General features: G+C 40.4%; 1 protein-coding gene across 1 annotated transcript; it reads left to right on the top strand.

The window, feature by feature from the left end:
• Positions 1–1,624: 1,624 nt before the first annotated feature.
• On the top strand, positions 1,625–12,342 carry cdk5rap3 (CDK5 regulatory subunit associated protein 3). The gene is made up of 14 exons (XM_086304316.1): positions 1,625–1,784; positions 2,055–2,103; positions 2,257–2,388; positions 2,981–3,081; positions 3,182–3,230; positions 4,750–4,928; positions 5,178–5,314; positions 6,098–6,242; positions 6,464–6,571; positions 7,753–7,834; positions 7,944–8,032; positions 10,521–10,726; positions 11,787–11,958; positions 12,202–12,342. The coding sequence occupies exons 1-14, from the start codon at positions 1,779–1,781 to the stop codon at positions 12,265–12,267; spliced, it is 1,521 nt and encodes a 506-aa protein (XP_086160442.1). The 5' UTR covers positions 1,625–1,778; the 3' UTR covers positions 12,268–12,342.
• The last annotated feature ends 1,199 nt before the right edge of the window (positions 12,343–13,541 follow it).

Here is a 13,541-nt window from a genome sequence, read left to right on the forward strand (position 1 = left end):
CCCCGTGGCACTGACACCCATTATTATGAAGTGCTTTGAACGACTAGTCATGTCACACATCAAATCCACCCTACCTCCCACCCTGGACCCACACCAGTTCGCATACAGAGCGAAACGATCCACAGAGGATGCAATCTGCTCTGCCCTCCACCCAGCCCTAACTCATCTGGACAAGAAAGACTCATATGTGAGAATGCTGCTCATAGACTTTAGCTCAGCATTCAACACCATAATACCACAACAACTCATCTGTAAACTGGACAGACTGGGCCTCAGCACCTCCCTCTGCAACTGGCTGCTGGATTTCCTCAGCCAGAGGCCTCAAGCGGTGCGTGTGGGCAACAAGGTCTCAAACAGCATCACCCTGAGCACGGGGGCTCCACAAGGCTGTGTGCTCAGTCCTCTGCTCTTCACCCTGTTGACACATGACTGCACACCAACCTACAGCTCCAACCACCTTGTGAAGTTTGCGGACGACACAACGCTGGTGGGGCTCATCATCAAGGGCGATGAGACCCACTACAGGAAAGAGGTTGAGCTCCTGACCACGTGGTGCAGAGACAACAACCTCCTGCTAAATGTCAGTAAGACCAAGGAGATTATTGTCAACTTCCAGAGAGGCCACACCTGTGGCCACACCTGTGGCCATTGACCATCGACGGCGCTGCGGTGGAGAGGGTGAGCAGCACCAAGTTCCTGGGGGTGCACATCAGTGAGGACCTCTCTTGGACCACCAGCACAGCATCACTGGCCAAGAAAGCACAACAGCGCCTCTACTTCCTGCGCAAACTCAAGCGGGCAAGTGCTCCACCACCCATCCTGACTACATTCTACAGAGGCACTATTGAAAGTATCCTCTCCAGCTGCATCACTGTGTGGGGCGGTAGCTGCACTGACTATAACAGAAAAGCTCTACAACGCATTGTGAGAACAGCTGAGAGGATAGTTGGTGTACCACTCCCCTCCCTGCAAGACATTTACACCACTCGCCTCACCCGCAAAGCCATCACAATTGTCAACGATGCAACCCACCCCGCGCACTGTCTGTTCAGCCTCCTGCCCTCTGGAAAGAGATACAGAAGTCTCCACTCCCGCACTACCAGGCTCACCAACAGCTTCATCCACCAGGCTGTGAGACTGCTGAACTCTCTTCCCTCCCGACTCCCAGCCAGCAGAATCACCAGATTGGCAGAAGTATAGGAAGACAGATTGGACTCTACTCCCCCTCACCCACGCACACTCTCCAACAAAGAAACACTCTCTGAACCAAGAACTGAAAACATTCCTGACTTGCATTGCAATTGCACACACCTGCAACTATATATATATTTTTAGTATTTCTTTTAGCACTATTTATATTATTATATTACTATTTATTACTTTATTGTTAGGGCTGTTTTTGTTGTGCATCTGCACCTTATTGTTGTCAATGTCTACGCATGGGACAGTGTGAAACGTAATTTCAATTCCTTTGTATGGCAAGTACATTTGAAGAAATTGACAAATAAAAGTATTCTATTCTATTCTAAGTAAAGTGACACTACCGCCCTCTAGCGACAGTCTCATTAGTTGCACCAATCAGGGGCCACGACGATTCACCAATCCAAATGCAGCTATCGACATGGCAACATCGCCTCCTCCTATTGGCTCTCTTTCTCCTAACGTGTCATAAACAGGAAAGCTCCGGATGGTGATGATAATCCTGGATATAAACCGGAATATAATCGTATAATGAAGCCCTGAATGGTCGGAAACGTTTTTAAAAAGAAAAGGAAATAATGGAGGTGAGATTAAATTTAGGTTTTTTTCCGAGCTGGCTTTAAAAACTAGCCTGCGAGCTAACGCTAGCTAGCTGACACAGTCAAAAGTCCACTTAAGTGACAGAGAAATGAACACTTTACACTGAGTTTAAGTTAGCAAAGAAAACAGTCTGTCCTATGACATTTTTTAAGATACTTATTCACAATGTCTTCCTAACGGTTTAATGTGATATTGTCCTTTACGTTAGTTAAATAAGGTGTAAATAACAAAATCTATTGGCTGTCTCCCTTCAGCGGAACATTCAGAACCTTCCCATCGACATACAGACCAGCAAACTTTTAGGTAAGACAAAAACACGCACATTTAAAACAAGCACTTGCTTTTCTATGTGTTCCTCTGCAGCTGAGCTACAAGCAGCTAGTACAGCTCTGTAGTCCTTTAGCCTGCTGGCTGAAACAGATGTTACAGACGTAAACTTGCTCTGTGTGGTTGCAGACTGGCTGGTGGATCGGAGGCACTGTAACCTGAAATGGCAAAGTGCAGTGAAGGTGATCAGGGAGAAGATCAATGCTGCCATCCAGGACATGCCGGAGAACGAGGAGATCAAGGCGCTCCTCTCCGGCTCTTGTAGGTCCCCTACAACTCAATACACCCACCCATCCTTCCACTTCTCTGAGAGATGAATCTATTATGGACCCAGCAGGCTATTTAGCACCATTTCTACTCTTCTCAGGGACTCCCCTTTCCAACCAGATATAGGTTTTGGGTTACTTTATAATCATCAATGCAGGCGTAAACCCCACTTCACAACTTTATTAATGTTTTTTTTTCTTGTTGTTATCATTATTCTTATTTTAAGGTGGTGTTACAACCCTGCTAATGACTGCAACAAAGTGGAGACTAACATTGGAGTTTTTTAATGGTCTTATTTTAAAATACTGTCTAATCTAAGCTAATAATGGTAGTCAGGAGAGCATCACAGGGTTTAGCAATAAGTGCTGTCCCTCCCAAGCCAACCTCAGGCATGCTTTTGCACAACTTTTGGACAACTAGCAGTTAACCTCAGGCAACTCCCAAAGACTCTTGCACTGCTACTGCAACACCAGCAGGGGTTGCAGAGGAGCATGGCTTTGGTGTTTATTGTATTTTAAGCAGCTGTTAATATGCACTGTTTTTAAATCTTCATCTATTTCTGTGCTTTGTTTACTTTCACTGACAGACATTCACTACTTTCACTGCTTGAGGATCGTGGAGATCCTGAAGGGAACTGAGGCTTCCTCCAAGAACATCTTTGGCAGATACTCATCACAGAGGATGAAGGTGAGAGGATTCATACATGTCAATGTCACATGTTAAGGGGATTTTTTTTATTTGGGTTTTCTGCTGTAAAACTTTCTCCCTTGTGGTTTTGTTTTCATAGGACTGGCAGGAGATTGTGTCTCTTTATGAAGCAGATAATGTCTATTTGGGTAAGTGTGTTAGGAAAATAAGGGAAAGACATATCAATATGTCTTCTTTATAGTATAAAAACACCTGTGAACACAGCTACGTATCTTTGGCTCCTTTGAAAATAAATCTTAAAATATCTTTAATTCATATTTACTGACAGTATGGATGAGTTTTAAGTGTTTTTTGTCTTCTTAATGTGCAAATTTCCATCTCTCAGTGCTGCTATTTTTGTCCCATTTAAACATTTAGGTCGTGAAATGCGACTGTGTACAAACATGTGTTAATGCTTTATAGTTCAGCTAAGACTTTCATGCTGTTTAATATGCTTTAAACCAGTTAGCAATGAGATAATGTATCTGGTTAACCTAATTATTGTAGCTTATGCCTAAAAGAATGTCTTAAATATAGGGACCCCTGTACTTGGGTCCAGGTGGGAAATTGGTTTAGGCCCAGTTGGATGCTGACCTTGTAACATACTGGTGGAAAAGGCAAAGAAGACGAGTCTACTTGTTTACACAAAGTGCTTATGAGACCGTTTGTTGTCACTTTATGTCATATTGTCTATTTTTATTTTTTTAGCTTGTTTATTTTGTAGGGACAATAAACAAGGCATATATTTGACCTAAAAGCTCACTTTCATCTGTAGTTTTTAGACAGATGAACCGGATCAGTAAATATAAAAGCATTCTTTAGTGCAAATAAATTTCAACCATGTTAACCAAAGTTCATTTTCACACAGTTTGCTGTCTGCAGAACTGCGACTCTTTCAACCGCGTTTTCTGATGTTCTGTGGTCACAAATTTCACAACTCTGCTGCCTTAACAGAAAAACAGTTTAATCATCCGGTGTTGGGGACTAAAATGTAAAACTTTCCATGTACAGATTGCTTATATAGCAGCACGAAGCAAGTCCAAGAGAACTTCTTTAAATTCTAGAGCTCTATGTGCACCTTCTAATGATCAAGTTTCCCAAGTAGGGCCTCGTGGATGTACAAAGTCTAACACGTGAATATCAAATACAGCTGATGTAGAGGAATATAGAAGTCACTTCACTATGGTTAGAAAACTTTAAATTAGCAGCTAAAACTGACATCTAGCAACATGAACCACCTTATATTTTGTCTTGGTGATTATTTTTAACTTTACTTTAAAAGAGTGTATTTTCACCATAGACTGTATGTAATTGGTGGCTGTAGAGGAGTCGCCCCCTGCTGGATGGAAAGAATGCAGCATTAAAGCACTTCCCATTGCTGTTTCAGATCTTGAAGCTATGCTGTATCTGTTATACAGTCTGTGGTTTTTGGTGTATTTTTCCAGCCCTTAAATTTAGTCTAAGATATGTTAAAGTTCCTGAAGTCTTGATTTAAGTCAAGATTTAACTTGCTTATACCTGTAGGCTCCCTCTTTTAAAGCAGGAAGGTTATAAGTGTTAATTTTGCTGCTGCATTTGTGTAGCTTAGGATATCGACCACAAAATCCAGCTGAAGAAACAAAATAATTGCATGTGCTGAATGATAAAAAATGTGTTTGTGTGTCCCAGTGGAGTTGGCCAGCTTGCTGAGCCGCAACGTGAGCTACGAAGGCCCGGCTCTGAGGAGGCAGCTGGCCAAAGCTCAGCAGCTGCAGCAGGAGCTGAGCAGGCGGGAGGTGGAGTGCCAGAGCTCAGCTGCAGACTTGAGGGAACGCTACTATGCTGCCTGCAAACAGTATGGCATCACAGTAAGTGCAAGAACGTGCACACCTCTAGGAGAATATTCAGACACAAACACTCAGAGTTACGCATTTTATTAACTGATTGATGCGAATGTGAACAGAAAGCAGTAACCTTAGGCGGGGGCCTCACCCTGTAAGGCCATGAATGTAAGAACAAAGATTTTAAACTCAAATCTAAACTGGTGGAAAAGCTTTAACAATCGTGTGCTATGTGAGGATTTCTGAGCCTTTGATTGACTTATTTGCTTCTTACAGGGTGAAAATGTTCCTCGAGAGCTTCAGGCTCTGGTGAAGGACTTGCCAGCGGTTCTTGACGAAGTCGGGAAGGATGCTGCGAGGCTCGAAGAGCAAATACAACTTTATGCTGCCTTTACAAACTTTGTCTGTGACTGGTGAGTAAGGGATACAGTAGAGATGCCATGTTATGGGGGGAAAAAAACATAATTTCTGTTATTTTGGGCAATATTGAAATCTTAAGTATTTAAAATTGGTTAGTTACAAACTTAACAAATGGTTAAAAACTTTTCACGGGGAATCTCCTTGAACTTTAAATGTCGTTCAAACTGAAAACAAGTTAATAATTGAGTTATAAAAGGTGGGCCATTCTGTGAAGAGTGAGCCAAAAACAGATGGGATGAGAGACAATCTGAGTTAAAAAGACAAAGCCGGCTGCAGGCAACTGTTAATGATCCTTCAAGTTTCATGATCCTAACTCGTTCAAGATAGACCAGGTTGTCCAAAGGCTCACTCATGAGTTAAAGCAGCTCCTTTGCTAATCAGAGGTAAAGTGGTTGACTCTTCCAGTCCACATGTTGATGTGTGCTTGGACCAAAAAAGCATGAAAGGCCTTTATAAATGCATCTGTGACTGGGCAACTGCAGCTTTCAGTGTAAAAACTTTGTGTTTTCATAATATTGGAAGCTAAATTATTTTCAGTTGTAACTGAAATCCAGTTTATCATCCAGACTTAAAATATTATGTTTTGTTTTGTCGCAGTTTCACTCAAATGTATATTTTTGCAGATACAGCTCAAACATCGGTGTATATCCATTAGAGCAGTTCACAAAAAACTAAGAAAGTAAACTTGAAAGAAACACTTTCTGTTCTGTTTAACTACATAAACCATAGATAATGTTTGTGCTGGGTCACATGAGCTCACATGTTGTCATTTGTAGGTCTGAGCCAGTACTCCCTATGCTGACATTTGCCCAAAAAAGAGGGAATGCAACATTTTATGAGTGGAGAACGGGGAAAGTTCCCACAGTTGTTGAAAGGCCAGTTGTGGGTGAATCACCACCTGATACCATCACAGAGGACACGGTTAGTTTTACTGCATGTGTATTCTTGTTGTTGTGCTCATATAATTAAAACTAGTAAGAACCATTCATTATTCTATCTTAATGCAGTTCACTATGTAAACTGGGCCATAATTGAAATTATCAGTAAATGCCTGCATGTTTCAAAGTGATTCCAAATGTCCACTCACAGCAGGAGTCCTTTCTTACCGCTGTTTTTGCTTCGTCTTCTAAAATCTGTTTTAGATCGACTGGGGCGACTTTGGCAAAGTATCAGATTCCCTGGGTGTGAGTTCAGGCATCACAGCCGAGGATGGAATAGACTGGGGAATCAGCCTGGAGCCGAACTCCAAGGTAGGGCGTCTGAACACGTCTGCGTTGCATCCTTTTCTCTAAAACAATGATATATGATATAGTGATTTTTTTTTTTTAAAGGTACATCCTCATCTTAAACCAGCTGCAGTGCCTGAATTTTGCAGCAGAAATTCAGTGTGTGTGAAAACATGTTAGCAAGCTGATTAATACCAAATAGGTCACAAGTTAACATACAAATGGCCAAAAATAACTGGCTAAAACTACAAGGTAAATCGTACATATGAAGCCTGGTAAAATAATAACAACAATAATAATGAAAACTTTTTTTCATTGTGTAGGTTCCACTAAAGCAAAGTTGCTTGCTCGCTATTGTCCCCCTTATGTGCAGCAATTTGCAACATAATTTGTGCCATTACTGCTGGCATGCAACTCCAGCTCTTTGGCACAACCAATGGTGTGGAAAATTGCATCTCCACAGTCTATCAGTGCAGGGTCCTGCAAGTGAACAGAACCAGTAGAGAGGTTTGGGAGTGGGGTGGGGGGTTCAAGAAAATTAGAAAAAAATTGAAAATAAAAGACACTTTTTTTGTTTTTGTTTGAGTGACGCACTACCAGGTATATTTTTCCCTGCAGAGACACAATTAATTTCAGGAGACTGCAGTGAGTGACGTATACAATGTTGTGGTGATGTATTGTGTTGCAACATCAGTGTGTGTAGGAAGTGGCCATTGAGTCAAGCATAACCTCAGATTAATGGATAAATGGTCAAAATAGATATCTTACTGTATAGTTGCTTGGAATATACAGGCGCTATGAATGAATGGTCAAAAACATTGCACCATAAAATATTAAAAACGCTTTAATGGCATTTTTGTTAACTTTTAATAAAGTCAAATTTAATTTGGTTTGTTTTTTTGTTCTTTCATTATAATTGTTAATGCTTGATAATACATTTTGTTCTGTTTGGTGCAATCTCTCAGGTTCTGAAGGGAATATGCCAGAAAAAGTTTGAGAACTGCTGGATAAAGTAAAAGTATATGGTTACATGATTGCGGAACTACAGAATATATTGGGTGAAAATGTCTAAAAGTACTGTAGAGCTATGCCAGGCAGAAAAAGCTGTAATAAACCACAGTGTTGATTACTTTTTGGGAAAAGGTAGTCAGTTGAGTAATGGGAGGTAAAAGGCTGAACTATTCTCTCTCCGTCTCCCTCATCAGGACCCCGGGGCAGGCGGTATCAACTGGGGTGACAGCGCAGAAGCTCCCATTGAAATTGAAATTGTGGATGTGGGCACAGACTGTGAGAAACTTTTTTTTTTCCCCCTTCTAATCCTTTTTATGTTTGCAGCTGTCACATGCTCAGCTGCTGAAATGTCCATTTGCTAAAAAAGACTCATTTTATTTTGAAGGCCCTGAGGGAGTGGCGAGGGGTGAAGATGCTCTAACTATACTGGAAAACCCTCAGTCACGCAGCCGGTTCATTGACGAGTTGATGGAGGTAAAGACTACAGTCATTCGATCTCAAATTACTTCAAGAAGACCCACATATATTTGTATATAGCCTAATGATATAAAGCTATAGGCAGAACACACAAGTGGAGCATTAAGCAGCTTAGAGGGAGAGTGTGTTGTTAAAAACTTTTTGTTTTACTCCAAACACACCAGGTTTGCTGGTGTGTTTGGAGTGAATGATAGTGAAAAGCATTTAACAGCATCAGTTTTAACTTTCAGACAAAAACGTGTAAGGTAACAGTTCCACAGACTGACACAGAGGACATTTTGTAATTTTTTATTTTATTTGTATTTGTATGGTTTTAGTCTTTTGTTGTTGTTTATATTTATTGCAGTTTTTAAAAACTAAAATTTTGAAGGATAGAAGGAGTGACCTTTCAGTGACTAGCTAAGTGTTGCTCAGTTTTTTAGGTTGAACATTTGTATTTTAACTTAAGGTTGTGTGATGATTGTAAAATGTTCTGGACAAAATTATTGATGATGAAAATTTGTAAATATCATTTAGTCCCACAGGTCTCCTCACTAAGCCATTAAATCTATTTAAATTAAGGAAAAAGGTCTAATTGAACTGCTTAGTTTCAGATAGAAGTGCCGGGGAAATGCTTTTGGGGTTTTTTCTTGGCCACCCAAAAAGTTAGGAACACCCTGTTCCTGGAAGGTTAAAGCTTATGTCGTCTACAGGTTTTGTTGGAACACAACTGTGCGAGGGTCCACAAGCCAGTGTATGTGTAATGCTGGTCCCGAGCCCAGATAAATGGGAAGGGTTGTGTCAGAAAGAGCATCTGGCATAAAATCTTGGCCAAAATCAAACATGTGGATCATGAAGAATGAGATTTCCATACTGGATCAGTCAGAGCCCAGGTTAACGAAGACCACCTTCAGTGCTGAATGTTCGTCAGAGTGCTGGTGAAAGCTTTGCTACTGTTGGCGAATGCAAAGGAAGAGGAAAGGGGGAAGGCATGTTAGGAGGCAGCGAGAGAGAAGGAAAGGCAGGGAGTGTGGAGGGTGAGAGGAGGGACTGTAAATGTTGGGATGACGCAAGAAAAATCTTGATGTCTGAAACATGACTGTAGCCACCAAAGGTATTTCTGCCATTAGGCTACAAATAAAGTACGCCATAGTCTTATGACTTCACCATCACCTCCTGCATTCACTTTGATGACGACTTATCTGCAGTCTTATTTAGCCATTTGCCAGTAAGCATCTTTTCTAGTACACATAATATATTAACCAGTGAGCTATTTACATGTGTTTCATGTTGTGGAACAAAAGGTAAAATGTCCAAGGTTTGCGTTAACAGCCAAACTCAAGAGTTGACTCAGTTTTTAGCAGTCAACCCATGTAGTTGTGTGCACCATACTTATTATTTAATCCAAATCAAAACATTTTATTCCCAAGGCCATCAGAGCAGCACACATCTATCTGTACTTTTAATTAAGTGGGTACAGGGGGTGTCTGAAGCCTGCCTCATTTGATTTTTGTCTGGAGGCAGAGCACACTGCAAACAGGTTGCAGTAATTCACATGTTTTAGGTACTACTGAACATGAATAATAGTGCAGTAAAGTGTAATGTAGTATTCAAAGTATAACTTCAGATTTGAAGAATCTCCTTGTGTGTCTCTTCTCTGTAGCAGTGGCTAAGTAAGAATAAAGACACAGCTGCAGCTGAAAATTGCTGGTGTATGTAATTCAAATGCCTTTAAGAAGGTTATTTCAGATTGTAGAAACATACATATGTTGGCAGGTAAGCAATCCAGTCAGGACGAAGTAAACCAAGAAGAAAGAAAACAAGAAAGCTGAATAAAGTAGCTGCAGTGTGTTATCAAGGTGAAGGCTTTGAGACCACTAACAAGCAGCCTGACGTTCTTGTGAGCACAGCGGCTACATGTCATTATAAAGTTTTAGATAAGCTCAAAAGAGATGGCAACAAAGCTGCAAGAATGAAGTTAAAATGGTGAAAAAAGAACGCCAAGATTGAGGTCAAACAGTTTCTAGTTGTAGCACTGAATCAAGACGAATGCATAGCAACAGTGAAATGCAGAGGCGGCCACTTTATACTCCAGATGAAGTGAAAAGGATTGGAATTGGGTCATGGTTTCGGTGTTTGGTACTAGTCAGGAGTGTCTCTGCTGCATGGTTAAACAGCTGCTGGTGCGATAAGGAAGACCTCTGCACAGAGAGAACTGCAGAAATTCAGGAAAGAGGCAATAAAGGCAGATGGTGTGATTTCATAATCTTTTACGTGGATTAAATAGAAAAATCTGGTCCTGATAAATGTTTAGCTGATATGGTCTTATGCATTCAGACATAACAGAAGATTAGGATCTCAGTTTAACAATATTTCACCTGAAGGAATGCTCCCACTGTTGAGGTGCAATTGCATTTTTTACTGTGATATTTATATATAAGTGTTTGAATGCCAGATTTGGTTTTCTGTCACTAACGCATGACTCTGGCTTCATTTGTTGGTGCAGCTGGAGGTGTTCCTGACTCAGCGTCTGAGTGAGATGAGAGAAGAGGGCGATGTGGTAGCTATGAGCCAGTTCCAGCAGGCCCCCTCGGTCATCCAAGGCCAAACCTGCGAACACATCCAGGCGATGCTGTCTGAGGTGCAGGACCTTCTGGGGAGGCTCACCTCTCTCCGGATGCAGCACCTGTTCATGATTCACGCCTCTCCACGGTATGATGGTCGCCAGAATATCAGCATGATCACCACTGAGCTCTATTTCAGGAAACAATGTGAATACATAACCTTGTTGTAAAATAACACACATAAGATGAAGAACTATCATTTCAAACTTCTCTTTTAGCACTTTATTGTGACTTTTGTATATAATAGCTTAACAAGTTTATAGCTTAGAGCAAGGGTGGGGAACTCCAGGCCTTGAGGGCCGGTGTCCTGCAGGTTTTAGATCTCACCCTGCGTCACCACACCTGAATCAAATGATTAGTTCATTACCAGGCCTCTGGAGAACTTCAAGACATGTTGAGGAGGTCGTTTAACCATTTAAATCACCCGTGTTGGATCAAGGACACATCTAAACCCTGCAGGACGCCGGCCGTTGAGACCTGGAGTTCCCCATCCCTGTGCTTATTTCAGAAAGTGAAAGTTAGAATTTGTGCCACAAAATCTGGAGTTTCTGTACTCTTAAGGATCCCCTTTCTCCAATCAGACCCAGAAAAAACCTTTGCAGATAAACAATTGCAAGCCTGATATTACCTTGACATTAATGTCTGTGGTTAGTGTGATTAGCTCTGTGATTCATTTCTACCATAACTGGCTGTGATTTAAGAGACAGTTAACTTTTATTATTCTGTCTCTCTTCTGTAGAAGGGAAATTAAAGTATAGAATGCTTAATTAATTGCCTTGTAGCAGGTCCTTTTTTATGTAAAGTACACTGACAATACATTTTATTCTGTATAAATAATATAAGCTACTTTGAGCTGCTCACTTATTCACAGCGGGTAGCTCTGCATATTTGATTTGGCAGATTTTTACACCAGATGCCCTTCCTGACACAAACCCCTCTGTGACTCCTTGTGGGCTCAAACTGGGGCTCTTTTGCTTGTTAGGCAAATAAGTTAACCGCTACAATACAGAGCCACTTATTCAGTATAAATGACATAAATCATTTCTATCATGAGCATCAGTCTTTAAATAAAGTGGAAAAACCCCTTTGTATGCATCAGAAATGTTGCACCTTTTGTTCATTATTTTTAATGTGATGTGCGTGTTCAGGTATGTTGAGCGCGTGTCAGAGATGCTGAGACAGAAAATGAAGCAGGCTGACATTCTGGTGCTGAAAGGAGCCACAATGGCAGAGAAGAGGCAGGAAGCCCTGCAGGAGCAGTCCAGGCTGGAGCCTCGTGTTGACCTGCTGGCAGGATGCACCCGGGAACTCCAGAAGCTGGTACAGCATTATTTTTTGTATTTGTTTCTGTTGGCACGGTGGATAATTTACTAACTATGTCAAATGAGGAGGCTGCAGGAAGCAGAAAATACTGAAAACTGTCATTGTGAGATCTCTGTTTAAATATGAGCAGACACATAAAGGTATTCATATTCTATGTGACATGGAAACGGTACAAATTCTAAGTGTTACGCCGACAATGTTCTCAGAAGTAACTGATGATTGTTATGTTTGTTTTCACAGATCGAGGCAGACATTTCAAAGCGATACCACAACAGGCCTGTGAACCTGATGGGGGTTAATATTTAGTGAACTTCAGACAGTCACTGAAAATATTTTGTCATGATCTACAACAGAAATTAAAAAAGTGATATTTAATGTAAACTTTTGTTGGGGTTTTTTTTTTGTTCTTTGCGTTTTTGTATAACTGCTGTAGAGATAAAGAAACAAACAATGTTGAAAATACTAAAACGTGATAAAAATAACTTGTGTATTGTTAGGATTGGTTTAAAACCAGGGAATAAAACTGGATTTTAAGCAGGTTTCAAGTTTTGATGCCCCTGTATTAAAACAAAATATATTACTGTCCAAGAGTCCGGAGCCACCACTCATTTCTTTATATTTCGCTTCCAAGAAACCTGATTTTCTTGAAATTTTTCTAAAGTGGACCTCTGAAGTTTTTCTTTGGACATTGACTGCTTTTTCACTCATTTTCAGTCCAGTCCTTGTACCTAACCATTTTCAGAGGAATGCTTGAAAAATGCCAAAGACAACACTGATTTGCAGTTATAAACTGGTATATTTGCACCAACAAGGTGATTCTAAAAAAGCTATTGGCCAAAAAACAAACACACTGCGTAGCGTGCAGTGTGACCTTAAGAAATTTGAGGAAACTGGACAAGTTTGGGGCAAAAGGAGCGACAGACTTGAAAACATTTTTGAAAAACAGCAGATGAACAGTATCTGAAGGTCATGTCATTAAGAAATAGGAATAAATCCATCAAAGACCTGAGAGATGCATCTGGACCTTCAGCTGAGCCATGTACTATTCACTGAAGCCGCGTCGGAAATGATGAAAACTTTTCATGACCACTGGCTGAAGAACAAGATCTTCTTTGTCGCTGATGTTTGCCAGAATTTTCTGGTTTATTTTGTTTTTCCGTATGTGTGTTTTGTTTCTTTAGACTATGCATCCATAATATGAATGTCATACTTTGACTTCTATATGTTATTATGACTGCAAAGGAACCTTACAAACCTCTTTAAATATATTTATAATATAAATACATTTTCATTTTATTATCATTGAAAAGCATTGTCATTGCTTTCAAGACTCACTATAATTAAAAAACTAAATATTTGAAATTTAAAAGACTGGGTGAAGGTGATTAAATCACCCCCAACTCATCATTCTTGATTTACAAATTCTTGTAAATCAAGAATTTACAATATTTAAGTTGTAAATTTACAAGAAAACACTAAGAAAAAGGTCAAATTTATGTCAAAACTTAGCTAAATAAAAATGAATATTTTTACCTAAAAAAAAGTCCTCATAAATATATGAGGGGAAAAACGGAAAATGA

The sequence above is a fragment of the Aulonocara sp. 'chitande type north' Nkhata Bay genome, linkage group LG8 (assembly GCF_057382095.1).
Source record: "Aulonocara sp. 'chitande type north' Nkhata Bay isolate Kocher_YH1m ecotype deep benthic linkage group LG8, A_spYH_male_GT1.1, whole genome shotgun sequence".
NCBI lineage: Eukaryota > Metazoa > Chordata > Actinopteri > Cichliformes > Cichlidae > Aulonocara > Aulonocara sp. 'chitande type north' Nkhata Bay.